Here is a 13,970-nt window from a genome sequence, read left to right as displayed (position 1 = left end):
TGTTCTCCGCATGCAAAGTGCATATTTGCGAGTCGCGTATCTTTCGTCACACAGCATTCTATGAAGGATCGTAAAAGTTAGAACTGCTTTGCACCACATATAAAACACTTCGGAATATTCCGTACAACGTGACGGCACTTTGAAGTTCGAAAACAAAGACTGATTTTTACAACAAATCCGAACGTTTTCCTTCGTGAGGTAGTGATAAAAATGCATTCGTCGTCAAGGGGTAGGTGAGTTCTTTGAATTATTGTTTACACGTCTTCGCGATCCAACTATAAAACAAATTCTTCACTTGGCTGTTTCTCCCTTTCGTCAGGCTCGAGTGATCGTTCCGTTTCATCAGGTAATCTATAATTCCAGTCGTGATTTTGCCGAAACGAAACTCATATTCTTGAGCCGATGGTCGTATTAACCTCCGACTTTTTTCTGATTTATTTCACAATAACAACTTATTCGTGTCTGCCTGGTTTAATCACACAAATTCAACCCCTAAAGATCGTACTCCCTGACAACCCTCGTCCAGGAAACGCTACAATGTCACATTCGAAAATTTAATACCCTGCGAACCACTCGATCGTTTACTTGTGCGTTATCGATTCCTCCTCGAGATTTTATGGCCGTTTTGTTACATTTCAACCGCAAAATCCTCCAGTCTCGAAGTTTATTCGCGTTTCCTCCAACTTTTAATATTTAATGCGCTCGTCGCACTAATTAAAATGAATATTTCTCTTGTTTTTTTTTTGATCGTTTTATTTTATTCCGTCGTGAAACGGTTCTCATTCAATTTTCCTTCGTACATTTCGTAGTCGTATTTATAATAACTGCAAAGCCGCAAGGGTTTTTTTCTCCAACGCCGAAAATTTAGCAAATCTTTGCTTGTTATGTTTGAGCTTAAAAGCGGCTTGTCGTTTCTGCCGGAAAATTGAAAAATCCACCTTAGTGACATTTCGCCTTTCCTTAACTCAATAAAAATTGCTTTCTGTGCTGATTTCGACGATGCAGACTCATGAAATCGCTCAAGTTCGTACAGCGTGATAGAGAAAACTGAGCCGAAGACTTACAAATTGTGTCTTGTCAGGGAAACATTACTTCAGGAAAAATACATTCAAGTTTTAAATGAAATATACACAAAAGAAATCATAATACTCTTGTACGCTCCCTACATACCACGATTTTGTTTCTAATTTTTGTTTTTGTTCGTCTTCCACCCTACGCTTGTTAATACTAAAAAATAAAAGGGAACACGAAAATGCTAGAGAAATAGATATACAGGGTTATTCACGAGAGACTTCCGATGAAAATTTCGTTATATGCAACCCAAAATACAAGAAACCCTAGAACCCTAGAACTTGATATTTTGTTTAATTAGAAATAAGTTAGCAATCCAAGTAGTTTGGGTAATAAGATTAATCATGACACTTTCTCTTTATTGAGGTTATGAGCAAAAGTTAATATTTATAAATGTGAAAACTGACATGACAGACAATAAGGATCAGGCAATTGTTGATTTAAGTATTACTTTTTATAAATTTAGGAAGCTAGAAACCATTGGAAATTGTAGTTTCGGTTGCATATAACGAAATTTTCATCGGAAGTCTCTCGTGAATAACTCTGTATAGAAGAGAAAGAAAACAAAAGACTGTAAAAAATATAGTGTGTGCTTAAGACCGCACGACAGCAGTTCTATGATGCTCGTAATTGACTTTAAGTAATATATACAGGGCAAGTCACATAAGGCTTATTTCTGAATTTATTTTGTACGCAACCAAAATTACTAATGACGCAGACCACTTGATACCGTTTATAATGTGATTTAATTTAGTAATCAACGTAGGTATGTAATTTGGCTAAAAATGTCAAAATGACGTTTTCCTGTTCTGATTAATGAAATCAAAAATTAAGTTCATCAACTGTCATTTTGACATTTTTAGCCAAATTACATACCTACGTTGATTACTAAATTAAATCGCATTATAAACGGTATCAAGTGGTCAGGTATTTTAAGTTGCGTACAAAATAAATTCAGAAATAAACCTTATGTGACTTGCCCTGTATCATACAGGGTATTTCACGAGTGATAATGAGCCCGGCGGAATAGAAAATGCAACCCATAATACATCAGGAGAAAAGCCGGATATTTATCGCCTCCATGTCCAGGTTTATGTTCCAATGTATTGTGGGTTGCATTTTCTATTCCGCCGGGCGCATTATCACTCGTGAAATACCCTGTATAAATTGTGGATGATAGTTCTTGGAGAAATCAGGAACAAGGCATAAATAATTAATATTAAATTCAATACTGTTTTTAATAAACACCAAAAGTCTGTATTTTTCAATAGAAACAGCAAATACGTCTGCTTTTAGGCGTAAACACTTAAACAGACTGGCAAAATTTGTGAGGTTAGGTTTTGATGTTTAAGTTTTATTTATTACACAGGCCTGCAAAACAAAACTTTTTAATCGATGTTTTGATTTTGATAACTGATTTTGTATAACATTGGAGCTCTGACTACAAAAATACAATTCATTTTTTTGTATCACGTCAGGTTTTTTCACAATCAACAAAAACAAAAAAAAATTAAGCAATTTATTTAGGAAAATAAGATGTTTATAATAATTCTTGGTTAATAATCTAACTAAATTTTTTATTCCTTATGAGAATGGCATCTTTAACGCTTTGTGAGGAAACTTCTTTTAATTGATTGCCTGCTGTATATTTTTTTTGGGTACATCGCGCTGTAACATCCAGCAAAAGTCTACCATCATTGATATGCTCCATCTTCCTTGATATCACCTCTCCATTTGTTTTATATCTTGGTCAAGACGTTCCCCTTGTTCCTCGCTGACAGCACCAAGATTTTTAGGAAAAAGATTTAAGTGCGAAAAGAGGAAATTCACTTTCAAACTCATATTACATCCCAAGATGATTCTTACAATATTTTCGTAGTCTTCATCTTTGTGATTTCCAAGCAATTTTTCTATGACGTTCTTAAATGCCGTCCAGGCATTCCTTTCAACAACATTCATAGAATTTTGAAAATCATTAGCTTTGTACAAAGATCTTATTTGAGGTCCTAACCTCTTTTCATTTGGCATTGGAGAGATCTGGTAACTTTGTACATTAATACTTGAAACATTGTCCATTTTTATCAAGAGGCTTTACAAATTCATCAAACAAAGTTTGATATGCATTGGTGGTACCTAATACTACTTTTTTAGGATACAACTAAATTATTTTTTATTATTGCTTCCCGGTACAAGTCTAGTTCTTAAAGGCCACTTCTTTTGAGTCCAATGCTTGTCTCGTGCCCGGCCGTCCCACTCGCAAATAAAACAAGGAAATTTCGAATATCCATATTGGTGTCCGATATTACAATATCGAAATTTTGAAATAATTCATTCATTCTAGGTGAACATTTCAATTTTAAGAAAAAACGATTTGTGAAAAAACTAGACGTGATAGCGCAAAACTAAAATCATTTTCGTAATCAGGGGGTCGAAATTGTTCAAAAACTGTCAATTTTATGCAAACATCGAAATCAGTGCCGGCTTGTGTTATCAATGTATTGAACAGAACACAAGTTTTCATAGCAAACAAGACCAGATAATTATTTATAGATACCCTGTACTATGATAATTTGTCCATTTTCCGCTTCACATTTTGCTACACAAATGTTTCCAGTAGATGAATTGTTGAAGCCATATAATTGAGAATTACCTACTAAATCCTACATCTGTGAACTTAACAATATTTGTCGTGTCTTTATCGTTTTTAAATATGACTACTCCTGCAGCTCTGCACTGACATCACTAAATTTAACACAATGAAAACACAATGAACAGTGAAAATTTGGAAGTGACAAGTGACCCACAGTCGACTGTTTCTCGCTCGCTACAAGTCCCTCCAGTCTTACCTTTTCATTTCACTTTTATGCAGTATTTTATAAATATTTTATTATAAATGATACATCTAGTATTATTGTAAAATGATTCTTTTGTTTTTATAGGTATTATTTAACGAGTCTTGAAATACTAGTTACTTAGTTGATGGCTTGCGATATATTTTTAATAATTTTTGATGCCATAAAAAGTGAATAAAAACGGCGACTATGGGATGCTTTTATTTTCTTTGGAAAACTTGCTTTATCCATTGTTATGTTCCAAAAACCATTTTTTATGAAATTTTAATTATGAAAATTCAATTACTGAACCTTTATTTGAAGTGGATATTAACGAGTCTTGCATATCGCGTCCTCATATTATGTAGGAGTAATATTTAGAAGATAATGAAAGATAAAAAAATTATAATCATAAAAAAGGGGAGATGATTTAACATATGACGGTAAGTGTAAATAGTCAAAATTAGATATACAGAGTTATTCTAAATGATTGTAGTCGAAGTAGGCCATGCCCATGTTATTACGTTTTTGCCGCTTTCATGTGAACTGTCAGTTGTGTCGCTGTCACTGTCATTTTTTAGGTGAAAAGTGCAGTGATGAGGATTTTATTTATTTTTGTTAAATTAACGATTGAATCCAGAAATATTAAGTTGTTCTACAATCAATTTTAAAAATATTGAGTTGTTTTGTACCCAATTTAACACATCATTTTGATGATTTTTTTATGTGGAGCGGCAACCATAAATTTTACATTCAGTTTTCACGCCTACTTCGACTACAATCATTTAGAATAACCCTGTACATAGAAAAGATACTGAGAATCAAATATCCAATAGAAAACATGTTAGTTTTTCTTCTTACAGTTTTGCAAACCTTTAATCATAACCTAACTTCAAGTTAGCCACGCATAACCCAACTTCTAGATAAATCACACTGTATATGTCAGAAAGTCACGAGAACGGCAACTGTTACACATTGTAGGTGGTAAACTTGGCCTTCTTCACGCAACAGTAATTTACGACTAAAGTTGGAACAACAACAGAACTAAGATCAACCATTCGAACAACTTTTCCAAACGTCCCTTTAATATGAAAATAATAATTTCGCCGGAATCTCTTGTCACGAAGATTTATTGCACTACTCCTCTCATAGTTTTACTACTGCGAAGGAAGCTGCAAAATAGGAGCCACAGTCAGCAATCGGCAAAAACAAATGTCAAGAGTACAGTGTAGAACCGCAAGAATATCCAATATCGATAAAATTTATACACTTTGTCATTTTGCTTGAAACCGGCGCATCCACCATTTCGCAACTCCATGCACAAACTTTCTTTTAATTTATTTATCCAGTTTTAAGCGAACTTATCGGATTTATTTAAATTTTCAGATTGCCATCAAAGTGGAGACCCACTCTTGTCGTCACGGCACGAGACGGGCCAACCTAGAGAAGAACCAGAACCAAAGATGCATTCCTTGTAAGTATTTCCGTCTTTTTTAAAACCGGAAAGTTTCCGCCGACGCTGCTCTCCGTTGCAATTTGCAATAAAGTTGTCCGACTGCCCATAAACAGGAATAAAGAAAAACACCATCATCAATCTTAACGGGGAGTAAACTTAATTGTGTTAAGTGATAAACTGGATTAAAATAAGGTTTCTATATTTTATGGCCACTTAGTTCATCAATCATACATTTACGTCCGTTTCATCGGATCAACGTTTGTGGGTTTTGTGGAATATTTACAGCAAATACGGCGACTTTCCAAGCAGTATTACAATAACGGTTCTCTATAAAAAGGTTTTTCTGGTATGGCAATAAACTTTGATTTCGACACCAACCGACTGTTTATGTGTACTTTCGCGGTTCCCGGAACTAGATTCGGTTTTAATGAAGGTAAAAGGCTGGCGAAAAAGCACTCAATTCTTGGTATAAAGTTCATTGAATCACACATCAGAAATAATGAAACAAAAACAATTTGGAAATAAATTTCCTTTATGCTTTCTGACTGATCTATAACTGTGTTATAGTTTGCAAATTCAATGTATTAACTACAGTCTTTGCACGTTATGTAATTCATTTTTTCTCCTTGCTGATTACATAAATAAAATTGTATTTTCTCATGTACTTTTTAGTGCTTCATTTTACAATTATGCTGTCATTATCCTTTGTAACTACCACTCTTTATTAGGCATCATTTTTTAATGTCTCTATTACCTCTGAAAATTTAGTGCTTTATTTATTACGAAATAATAGATTATATCATTAAGAGTATAAGTGAGTCTTTTTGTCCTAAGTCCAGAGATTGAAGATCGAAACGAAGTCGATATTTATTTTATCATTTCATTGTGAGTTAATCTTTGGTCTCTCTTTAATTATTAATTTTTAGTGTATTTTCCTTCATGATTTTCTCTGTACAGTAGCAATTTCATTATGTGTTTTTTGCCAAAATTCATTAAAACTTATATTTTAATTTTGTTGTGTATACAAGGTTTATAGGTCTTTCTGTTTTTAAATATTGTTAAAATGTAAGTCCCAGTAGTTAGCCTATCTATGACGTTTAATTTTCATTTCTTTATTTTCCTTTTTTCACTTCTAATAAGAAGTTAACATTTCCGTTTCTTTTGGTCCAATTTTCACATTTTTTCGCTTAATGCTTGCATAATACTGCCCTTTTTGTTTTTTTTTTGACGCTTGAACAACTAAAATTTTCACTCCTTTCTTTTCATTAGCATTCCCACTTGAACATATTTTTCCCCTACATTTTACCTTTTAATTATTCCGCTTCGTTGATCCACAAAATGTTTTCACACAAGCATCAACTCCAATTTGATTAGTTGTGTGTTCCCTCGAGGCCTTGGGAACTAGATATTGTTTTTCTGAATTGGCTCGATTCGCAATCTAACATTCATGGATACAGAAAATGTGATTTGAGCAAATCCTTAAATATTTTATTGCCTTGAAGGAATCTCAAGTTTATTCCAAGAAATAATTGTACTTCGTATATATGAATTAATAAGAAAACTCAATTAAAGTTGCTGAACCGAAATTTCAATAAACCAGATCACGTAGTAATTCCGGTAGTAGGAAAATTTGCATGTCTGTAATTTCGGCTGGCTAATTTCCATATTCAGACATATGCGAAATATATGATTCTGCACAATGCACGAGCTCTGCCAACTGAAATACGATAAATAAAGTGTACCGATGCCATTTGGAGCAGAAATGTAGTCGGATCGTTGAGCTTTCTTGTAAACTTCCTACTTGCGGCCAGAAAGCTGCGGTTTGAATGCCAATTCGAGCTTGCATAAGCAAAAGTTTATATAGTAACCAATGAAATGTCTGATAGTAGCAGACAGTTGGACTTATAACGCCGAACTTAGGCTTTTCTTGTACGCCAAACTTTATAACTACAACAATGGGAATGTAAAAATGCCACGGATAAGTTTTGCCATCGAAAATTAACAAAGTTAGGACAGTCGGTGGAACTTTGTTTTTACGTCGATTGACGAAAGGATTTTGATACAGTGTGAGCCTTGATACAAATCCTAAATATTAAGTAAGTTTGACAAGACTAAAATTTACAAAAAAAAATTGGTTATTTGTCTGAAGTTTTACTGTTACTTTTATAATTTATAATAATCACATTTACAGTTATGTTTGGCTTTTACATCATTTTAACGATTAAATATTTCAATATGGATTATTACTATTTCAGAATCCTCTTTTTAGTTCCTATCGTTTCATTTCTTCCAATTTTCTGCTGTTAAAATAAAAACTCTTTGTTTTCCCGATTTTTTTACTTACTAATTATTTAATTATAATTTATGCAACAAGTGCATTTCGTTAAGAACGGGAAGTTTGACTGCACGAGGACCAAACGAGTGCGACAATCACATGAGTGAAAAAGACATTTCATGCATGAGTTCCATACAATATTTTTTACGACTGTCTTCAGTTTAAAAAATAATGAATGTCAAAACACAAAACACTCTTACGATTCCACTATTTCGTTGCATGTATTTGCATAACTTCAGAATGACACATTACCATAGTAGTTATTTGTGTTTCAAAACCAAAAAAGTGCCCGAGTCGGGGTTTTCCAGCCGAGGCGGAGCCGAGACTTAAAACAGGCGAGGATAAGAGGCACTTTTTGGCCGAGGTGCACACAACGTTTTTCGTGTTTGTATATACAGGGTTATTCCCGAGAGGGGTATTTCTGAATTTCTTTTTGCCGCAACCCATTGTACACATTGCAACAATATCTTGATTTCAAATTTTGAAAATAATTATAACTGAATCCACGACGGCTCTTAGTCCTGTCGCTTTGACGTTAAAGCAAAAAATCTTTGTCAATTCGAAAAATTTGTTTTTACAATAACGACGAAAAGACTGATATGCTCCCATTTATGGAAAATGTGGAAAGAATTCTGTCGCCGCTGCGGATGTTTACTAGCCGATGGTAGACCCTTCGAACACCTTTTACATCAACTTAATTTGTTAATTTATTTGTTGAATTTTGATTAAATACAGGTTATCTGCCAATCTGACATTTCTGACAAATCTATCCAACTTACTTTGATTTCTAATTTAAAAGAAATAACAAATTTGATTTAGTAGTCATTTAGTGCCATTGGTATTATTGGTTGCAGCAAAATAAAAATTCAGAAGAACCTCTCTCGTGAATAACCCTGTATTACACTATACTGGGTGCCCCAAAATTTGCGGAACAACTCAATGGGGCAATGTCAACTCATGTTAGCAAATAATGAGAAAAATAATTTAAAAATTCTATACCTAATAAAAGGAGCAGCTTTGATCTCGTTTATTTTAAATATTAAAACAATTTTTTACTATTTGTCTTTTACTAGCCAGTGACATAATAATTCTGAATGATTGTGATCAGGTTTGCAATTATTTACTTCATTATTTCCAGCATTTCCAAGGAGTGATTTTTCGTCGGTTTTACCTCAAATAACGTGTGACAACATGCCTTAGATTTTTCTTTCTTATTTCCATGAATACAACAAAAATGAAATATTTCCAGACTATTAGGATACATTGAATATTTTTAAAAGTTGCCACATTTAGAGTAACAAATAGATCCATATCTTCTACAAAAAAGAAGATTGATTTAATAAAAAAAAATTACCTGATACATATTTTAATGACTAGTTAACAACGTACTGCTAAGTTGTTCTGCGAATTTTGGGGCACCCAGTATGTACAGGGTGATTCACGAGTAATAATAAGCCTAACAAAATTTGTAATGCAGCCAACATTTGCACCGATTATGTGGATTTAAAAAAATATTTTTTAAATTTGTAACAAATAGTCAACCTGTCCGACATTACATTGGTCAAATATTATCAAAATCATTATGTAGAATAATTGCTTAATTTAACAATTACTCGTATGATAGACATGTATTATTGGTTGCATCACAAATTTTGTCAGCCTCATTGCTACTCTTGAATCACCCTGTACATATAGTTATGATACTCATTAAGGTAAGGCTATGTATTTATAACTTTTATTCGTAATGCTGAACTTTTCATCAATTTATCTCTATTTACAATATCCTTTTTATGTTAAACAAAACAATCAATGAGGTTTTATTTTCGTACTTTAAGAGTTTACCGATCGTTAGAGTAATAAAGAGGGAATAAAAACATTCAAAAGACTTTCAATTCAGAATTCGGTTCCAAATTGAGAGCAAAGTATGGTTGCTTTGGCAATGCTTATGTATTTGAGAAAGCTTTCACATCCGTTCTAATTCCTATCTTCAAATTTATTTCGCATATTTCTCTTCTAAAGTTTTTAGTCTCATTTTATTGCCTTGCAATGAAGCGTAAACATTATTTCACGACACGTTAACTATCTTGTTATGGGTTTTAAACCATGACAAAATAGAATTTAGATTTATTTTTGACCATTCATTTAATGTTTTTAATTCATAATTAATAAATATGTAGCAGACCGGTAGAAACAAATTTTTGTTACAATATAGTAATCTTTATTAATTTTCTTATTTATTCAATTTAATTAAATATATTGTTAATACAGCAAATTAATAGTTATTTACTAAACTAGTTTGTTAATGAAGGCGATTAATAATCGAAACTGTTTAAAGCACGAACGAGTGTAGCGAGTGAGTGCCTTTAATAGTTGAGATTATTAATCGCCCATTAACAAACGAGTTGATAACAAAAAATTTTCGTTGACCGCAATTTTTTTTTTGACAAAATTTCAAATTAAAGTCAAATCAAAAGCAAATTCATCTTTTTCGATAAAGATGGGACCTTATAAAATACCTTCACCCTTTTTTTATCCTCAGTGTAGGCCATTTTAAAATTTTTCAACACTTTCTATTCACTTTTCTACAAAGAGTGTCAGAAGACGTCAACTCCATTCACATTCAATTTCACGTAAAAATCACGGTTGCTAAGAAAATCGAGTTACCTTTGAAAAATATGACATGCGAATTATAACCAAAAAGGTCGGCTTTTGAAAAAGTGAATTCGTAATTGTGCAGTTATGGAGTTATGAAAAACTCTGCTGCACTACCTGCTGCAGTAAGTGCAAACAATACATGTTGGAGGTTGTTTATACATCAAAATATCATCAAAACGTCTAAATCGCAAAAATCGTTGATTAATGAAAAATAGTGTATTAATGAGGTCCATTAATACACTATATTTTAGACAAAATAATGCATTAATATTGAAATTAACAAGCGGTCAACGGAAAAATTGTTTAAAATTTCATAACCTTGGCTACATGTTGAAATATTATTTAAAATAAAACATTCAATATAAATTTAGGAGTGTCAAATTTTACTTAGTGTTTATTCATTTCATTGCGTTTTCTAATTAGTCTTTAAATTCCACAACCAACAACATTTTATTTGTAGGCACAAGAACTCATCTCAAATAATATATAAATTTAATTTCCAGCTACAACGGCTACAACACAGTGAATTTATTTTTTGTGATACATTTTCATTTGGTCCTAAAGTAAAAAACATTTTTCAACCGACAATACAGAATATTATGAAAAAAATAATTAAAAATCCTCGATCAGTTCATGTTCAATCAATTCCAACAACAGTTCAGTTATTCTACAAAGTAAAACTTCAGCTCGAGCTGATCATTTCAGATTTTAAATTACCGAGTTAAACATAGATATAAAAACATCCAGGCTGTGGTACACTGGTGCCTGATAATCTGGGAGCCTTTATATCACCATAGAAACGGTCTACCTGGAGCTTATATTTCCACGCAGGATATTAAGAACACTTTGAAACAAACACAGCCGACGTACCTATCCCAGAATTTTATTACACCAAAAACTTTTTCTTCTTTCATGATTCTTCGAAGACCGATAAAAAGTTAGCGTGTACGGCGCGTTTTCTCCCGTTAACAATTTAAGATAAATTTTCATGTCATCTATGTTTTTATATTGTTTTGTGGTAAGTGTGGACATTGCAACTCGACAAAGTACTCTCATTAGATAATGAACCAATTAATCTTCTTGTCAAACAGGTTGAATAAAAAGTGGAAGCGAAATTACTAAATGCTAAGATTACATTTACAAGTTCCAAGAGCTTTGGAATTTTATTATTCATTAAAAGCCGCTTTTCAGGATTCGAAAATTTACTTTAGAGCTTGCGAACACTTTCCCCTCAAATCCTTGTCATATTGATTATGGATCAAATTTCGGTGATTTCACGTTTTATATGCAAAGAGTTTTACAACACTCCCGGCAGCGATTTCAATCTTTCAAAGAAAAGCTCAACTTTAACACCGAAAATAACTCGAGAAAAAATCTTTTTATAATGACAATAAAAACAGTTTCTAAAAATTCGATACCGTTGCCAAGATATTTAGCATTCTGAATTAAGTTAATGACAGGATTGGCTGTTGGTTCCAACTCAGTAAACATACCAATGTTATCGAGATGAACGCGTAATGGACCAACAACAAAATAACATTCATGTTCGAAAAATGTTTAAATGTTTTAGGATACCTCTTATTAAGAAATTTTATTTGTTTTGTACCTGCACAGAAAATACTTTTGCAAACAAAAGTCCAGCAGTATTTTTTATTATGAAAAATTGTTCTACAAATACATTACGCTTTATGACAGTTCGTACTAATTGCACATAAACCTTGACAAGTTACCTTGATATAACAATATTTTCTTAATATTATTTGCAAATCGTAAATATTTATCGTCAATCTTTATTAAACCGAAAAAAATATTGATTATCCATAAGAACACAGTCATTTCAGAAATTGCTCTAATCATAGCACAACATACAGTGTGGAATAAAATGATTTGCATCTAGTTACCTTTGGAATTTTTGCACATGTAAATTTTCCTGTACCGCTCTACTTTTTTTTTGAAGTGCCGAACTTATTGGTTCTGTCAATAAATGTCATCAATCGAATTGACAATTGTTACAATTTACTAAATTGAATTAACAAACGTTGGTGGCCACTTTCAACACTAGCTGTGACTTGCTTTTGTTAGCTCCTTTTTAATTTCAATCTCTACTTTGCATTCATATCATCCCTTCGCAATAAATCACATTTGGAATTTTTGATTATTGTGAGGTTAGGCTTTCTTTTTTTTGTAGAGCGGCATTTCGTATTTTTACAAGGGTAATGCAAAGGTAACTAGATGTAAATCATTTTATTCCACACTGTAGAATATACCGTGCCTTCAAATAAAATCGGAATTTGAGTAGGCTGTGATTTTATTACGAAGTTGGCAACATGCAATTTTCAAAGACAACACAGCAGTTACATTTGACAGCACAGTATACACGTGTTTATTCTGATCGTGATATAAAACTATTGACAACTATCAGTGCTAAAAAAGTCTACCAACCGTTAATAGACAAAATATATAAATCACAGCCTACTCTATTTCCGAATGTATTTGTTAATACCTACCTAATAATTATTGACGATAAAATGGACAGCTTAAATGTCTTATACAAATTGCGCCACAAAGATCTACCAGAACCATACCACGACGCATTTATCTGTGGACGTTTATTCGTATGGGCAAAACAAAAATGGGTGGATCAAGCCGATTTCGCATCTGACATTGAGTGGAGTGATGAATGATGATAAATAGTTTGGTGTTGGTGTAATAGTATGGTCATTAGCAGCGTACAGGTGTTATAGTAGTAGAATTTTACGAGTATTACTAGACATGTAAATGAATTCTGAAATAAAAAGTTTGTCAGATGGTTCCAAAAAGTAAAAAAAAGATTATTCTCTGATATAAAATGCATTCTTCAGAATGAAAAATTAAAAGGAATTTTAGCAGAAAATATTACAACAAATGCTCAAATAGTCCTTTCCTTTAAAGTAAAAATATCATTAAAAAGTTACTCCTGAAAAAGAAAAGTCAGTGTTTTCGCTAAATTCTTATTTGAGATCTTATTTTATTACTCGTTTAGTATTTTATTTAATAGTAAACAATGTTGCTAAGACGTTATTTGTATACCAAGGCAAAAAGTGCATCTTTTTCGTCCGAGTCTGGGTTTTCTAGTCGAGGCGCAGCCGAGGCACTTTTTGGCCGAGGTGCACATTTAATTTTTTAGGCGACCGCACGAATTACAAAGCAAAAGATATCATTGGAAAAATTACAAATTTGTTTTTTGGCCTCCTGTGATGGGAACTTTGCAAATACGCACTGTTCACGTCACATGAAACTTTGTTTTTACGGCGACTGTGCGACAGTGAATTTCTCTTTAGCAGAGGTAAATTGTTTCTTGTGGCTTCTAGGAGAAACGCATCCAGGATTTTCAATTTTTTTTTATTAACCGTATTAGAATTGTTAGGTAACCAAGAGGAAGTCCAATTTAGCAAGTTGAACTTTTTTGGCCACTTCATAATAATGATCGATTTTGAAATAATCAGGATTACGAAACTACCTTCGTATCACTCCGAAAGCTAAAAGCAAATACAAAAAAATTGAAGTTTAATTCTTTTGAATGTGATGTCGCTTCGAGCCAATAATCCAAAGACAAATTCGTCCTAGCATGTTCGATGATCCT

The 13,970-nt window shown here is 32.7% G+C and overlaps 1 protein-coding gene across 1 annotated transcript in view; it reads left to right on the top strand.

Annotated features, from left to right (window-relative positions):
• Ptp36E (protein tyrosine phosphatase 36E) overlaps nucleotides 1-13,970 on the top strand; it is a 108,973-nt gene that overhangs the window by 66,910 nt on the left and 28,093 nt on the right. Inside the window, exon 4 of the mRNA XM_069038440.1 lies at nucleotides 5,289-5,376. Within this exon, the coding sequence (XP_068894541.1) occupies nucleotides 5,289-5,376 (88 nt within the window). The remainder of the gene's footprint in view (nucleotides 1-5,288; nucleotides 5,377-13,970) is intronic.

The sequence above is a fragment of the Tenebrio molitor genome, chromosome 2 (genome assembly GCF_963966145.1).
Source record: "Tenebrio molitor chromosome 2, icTenMoli1.1, whole genome shotgun sequence".
In the NCBI taxonomy this organism is placed as follows: Eukaryota; Metazoa; Arthropoda; class Insecta; order Coleoptera; family Tenebrionidae; genus Tenebrio; species Tenebrio molitor.
This window is presented reverse-complemented; position numbering and strand designations above follow the sequence as displayed.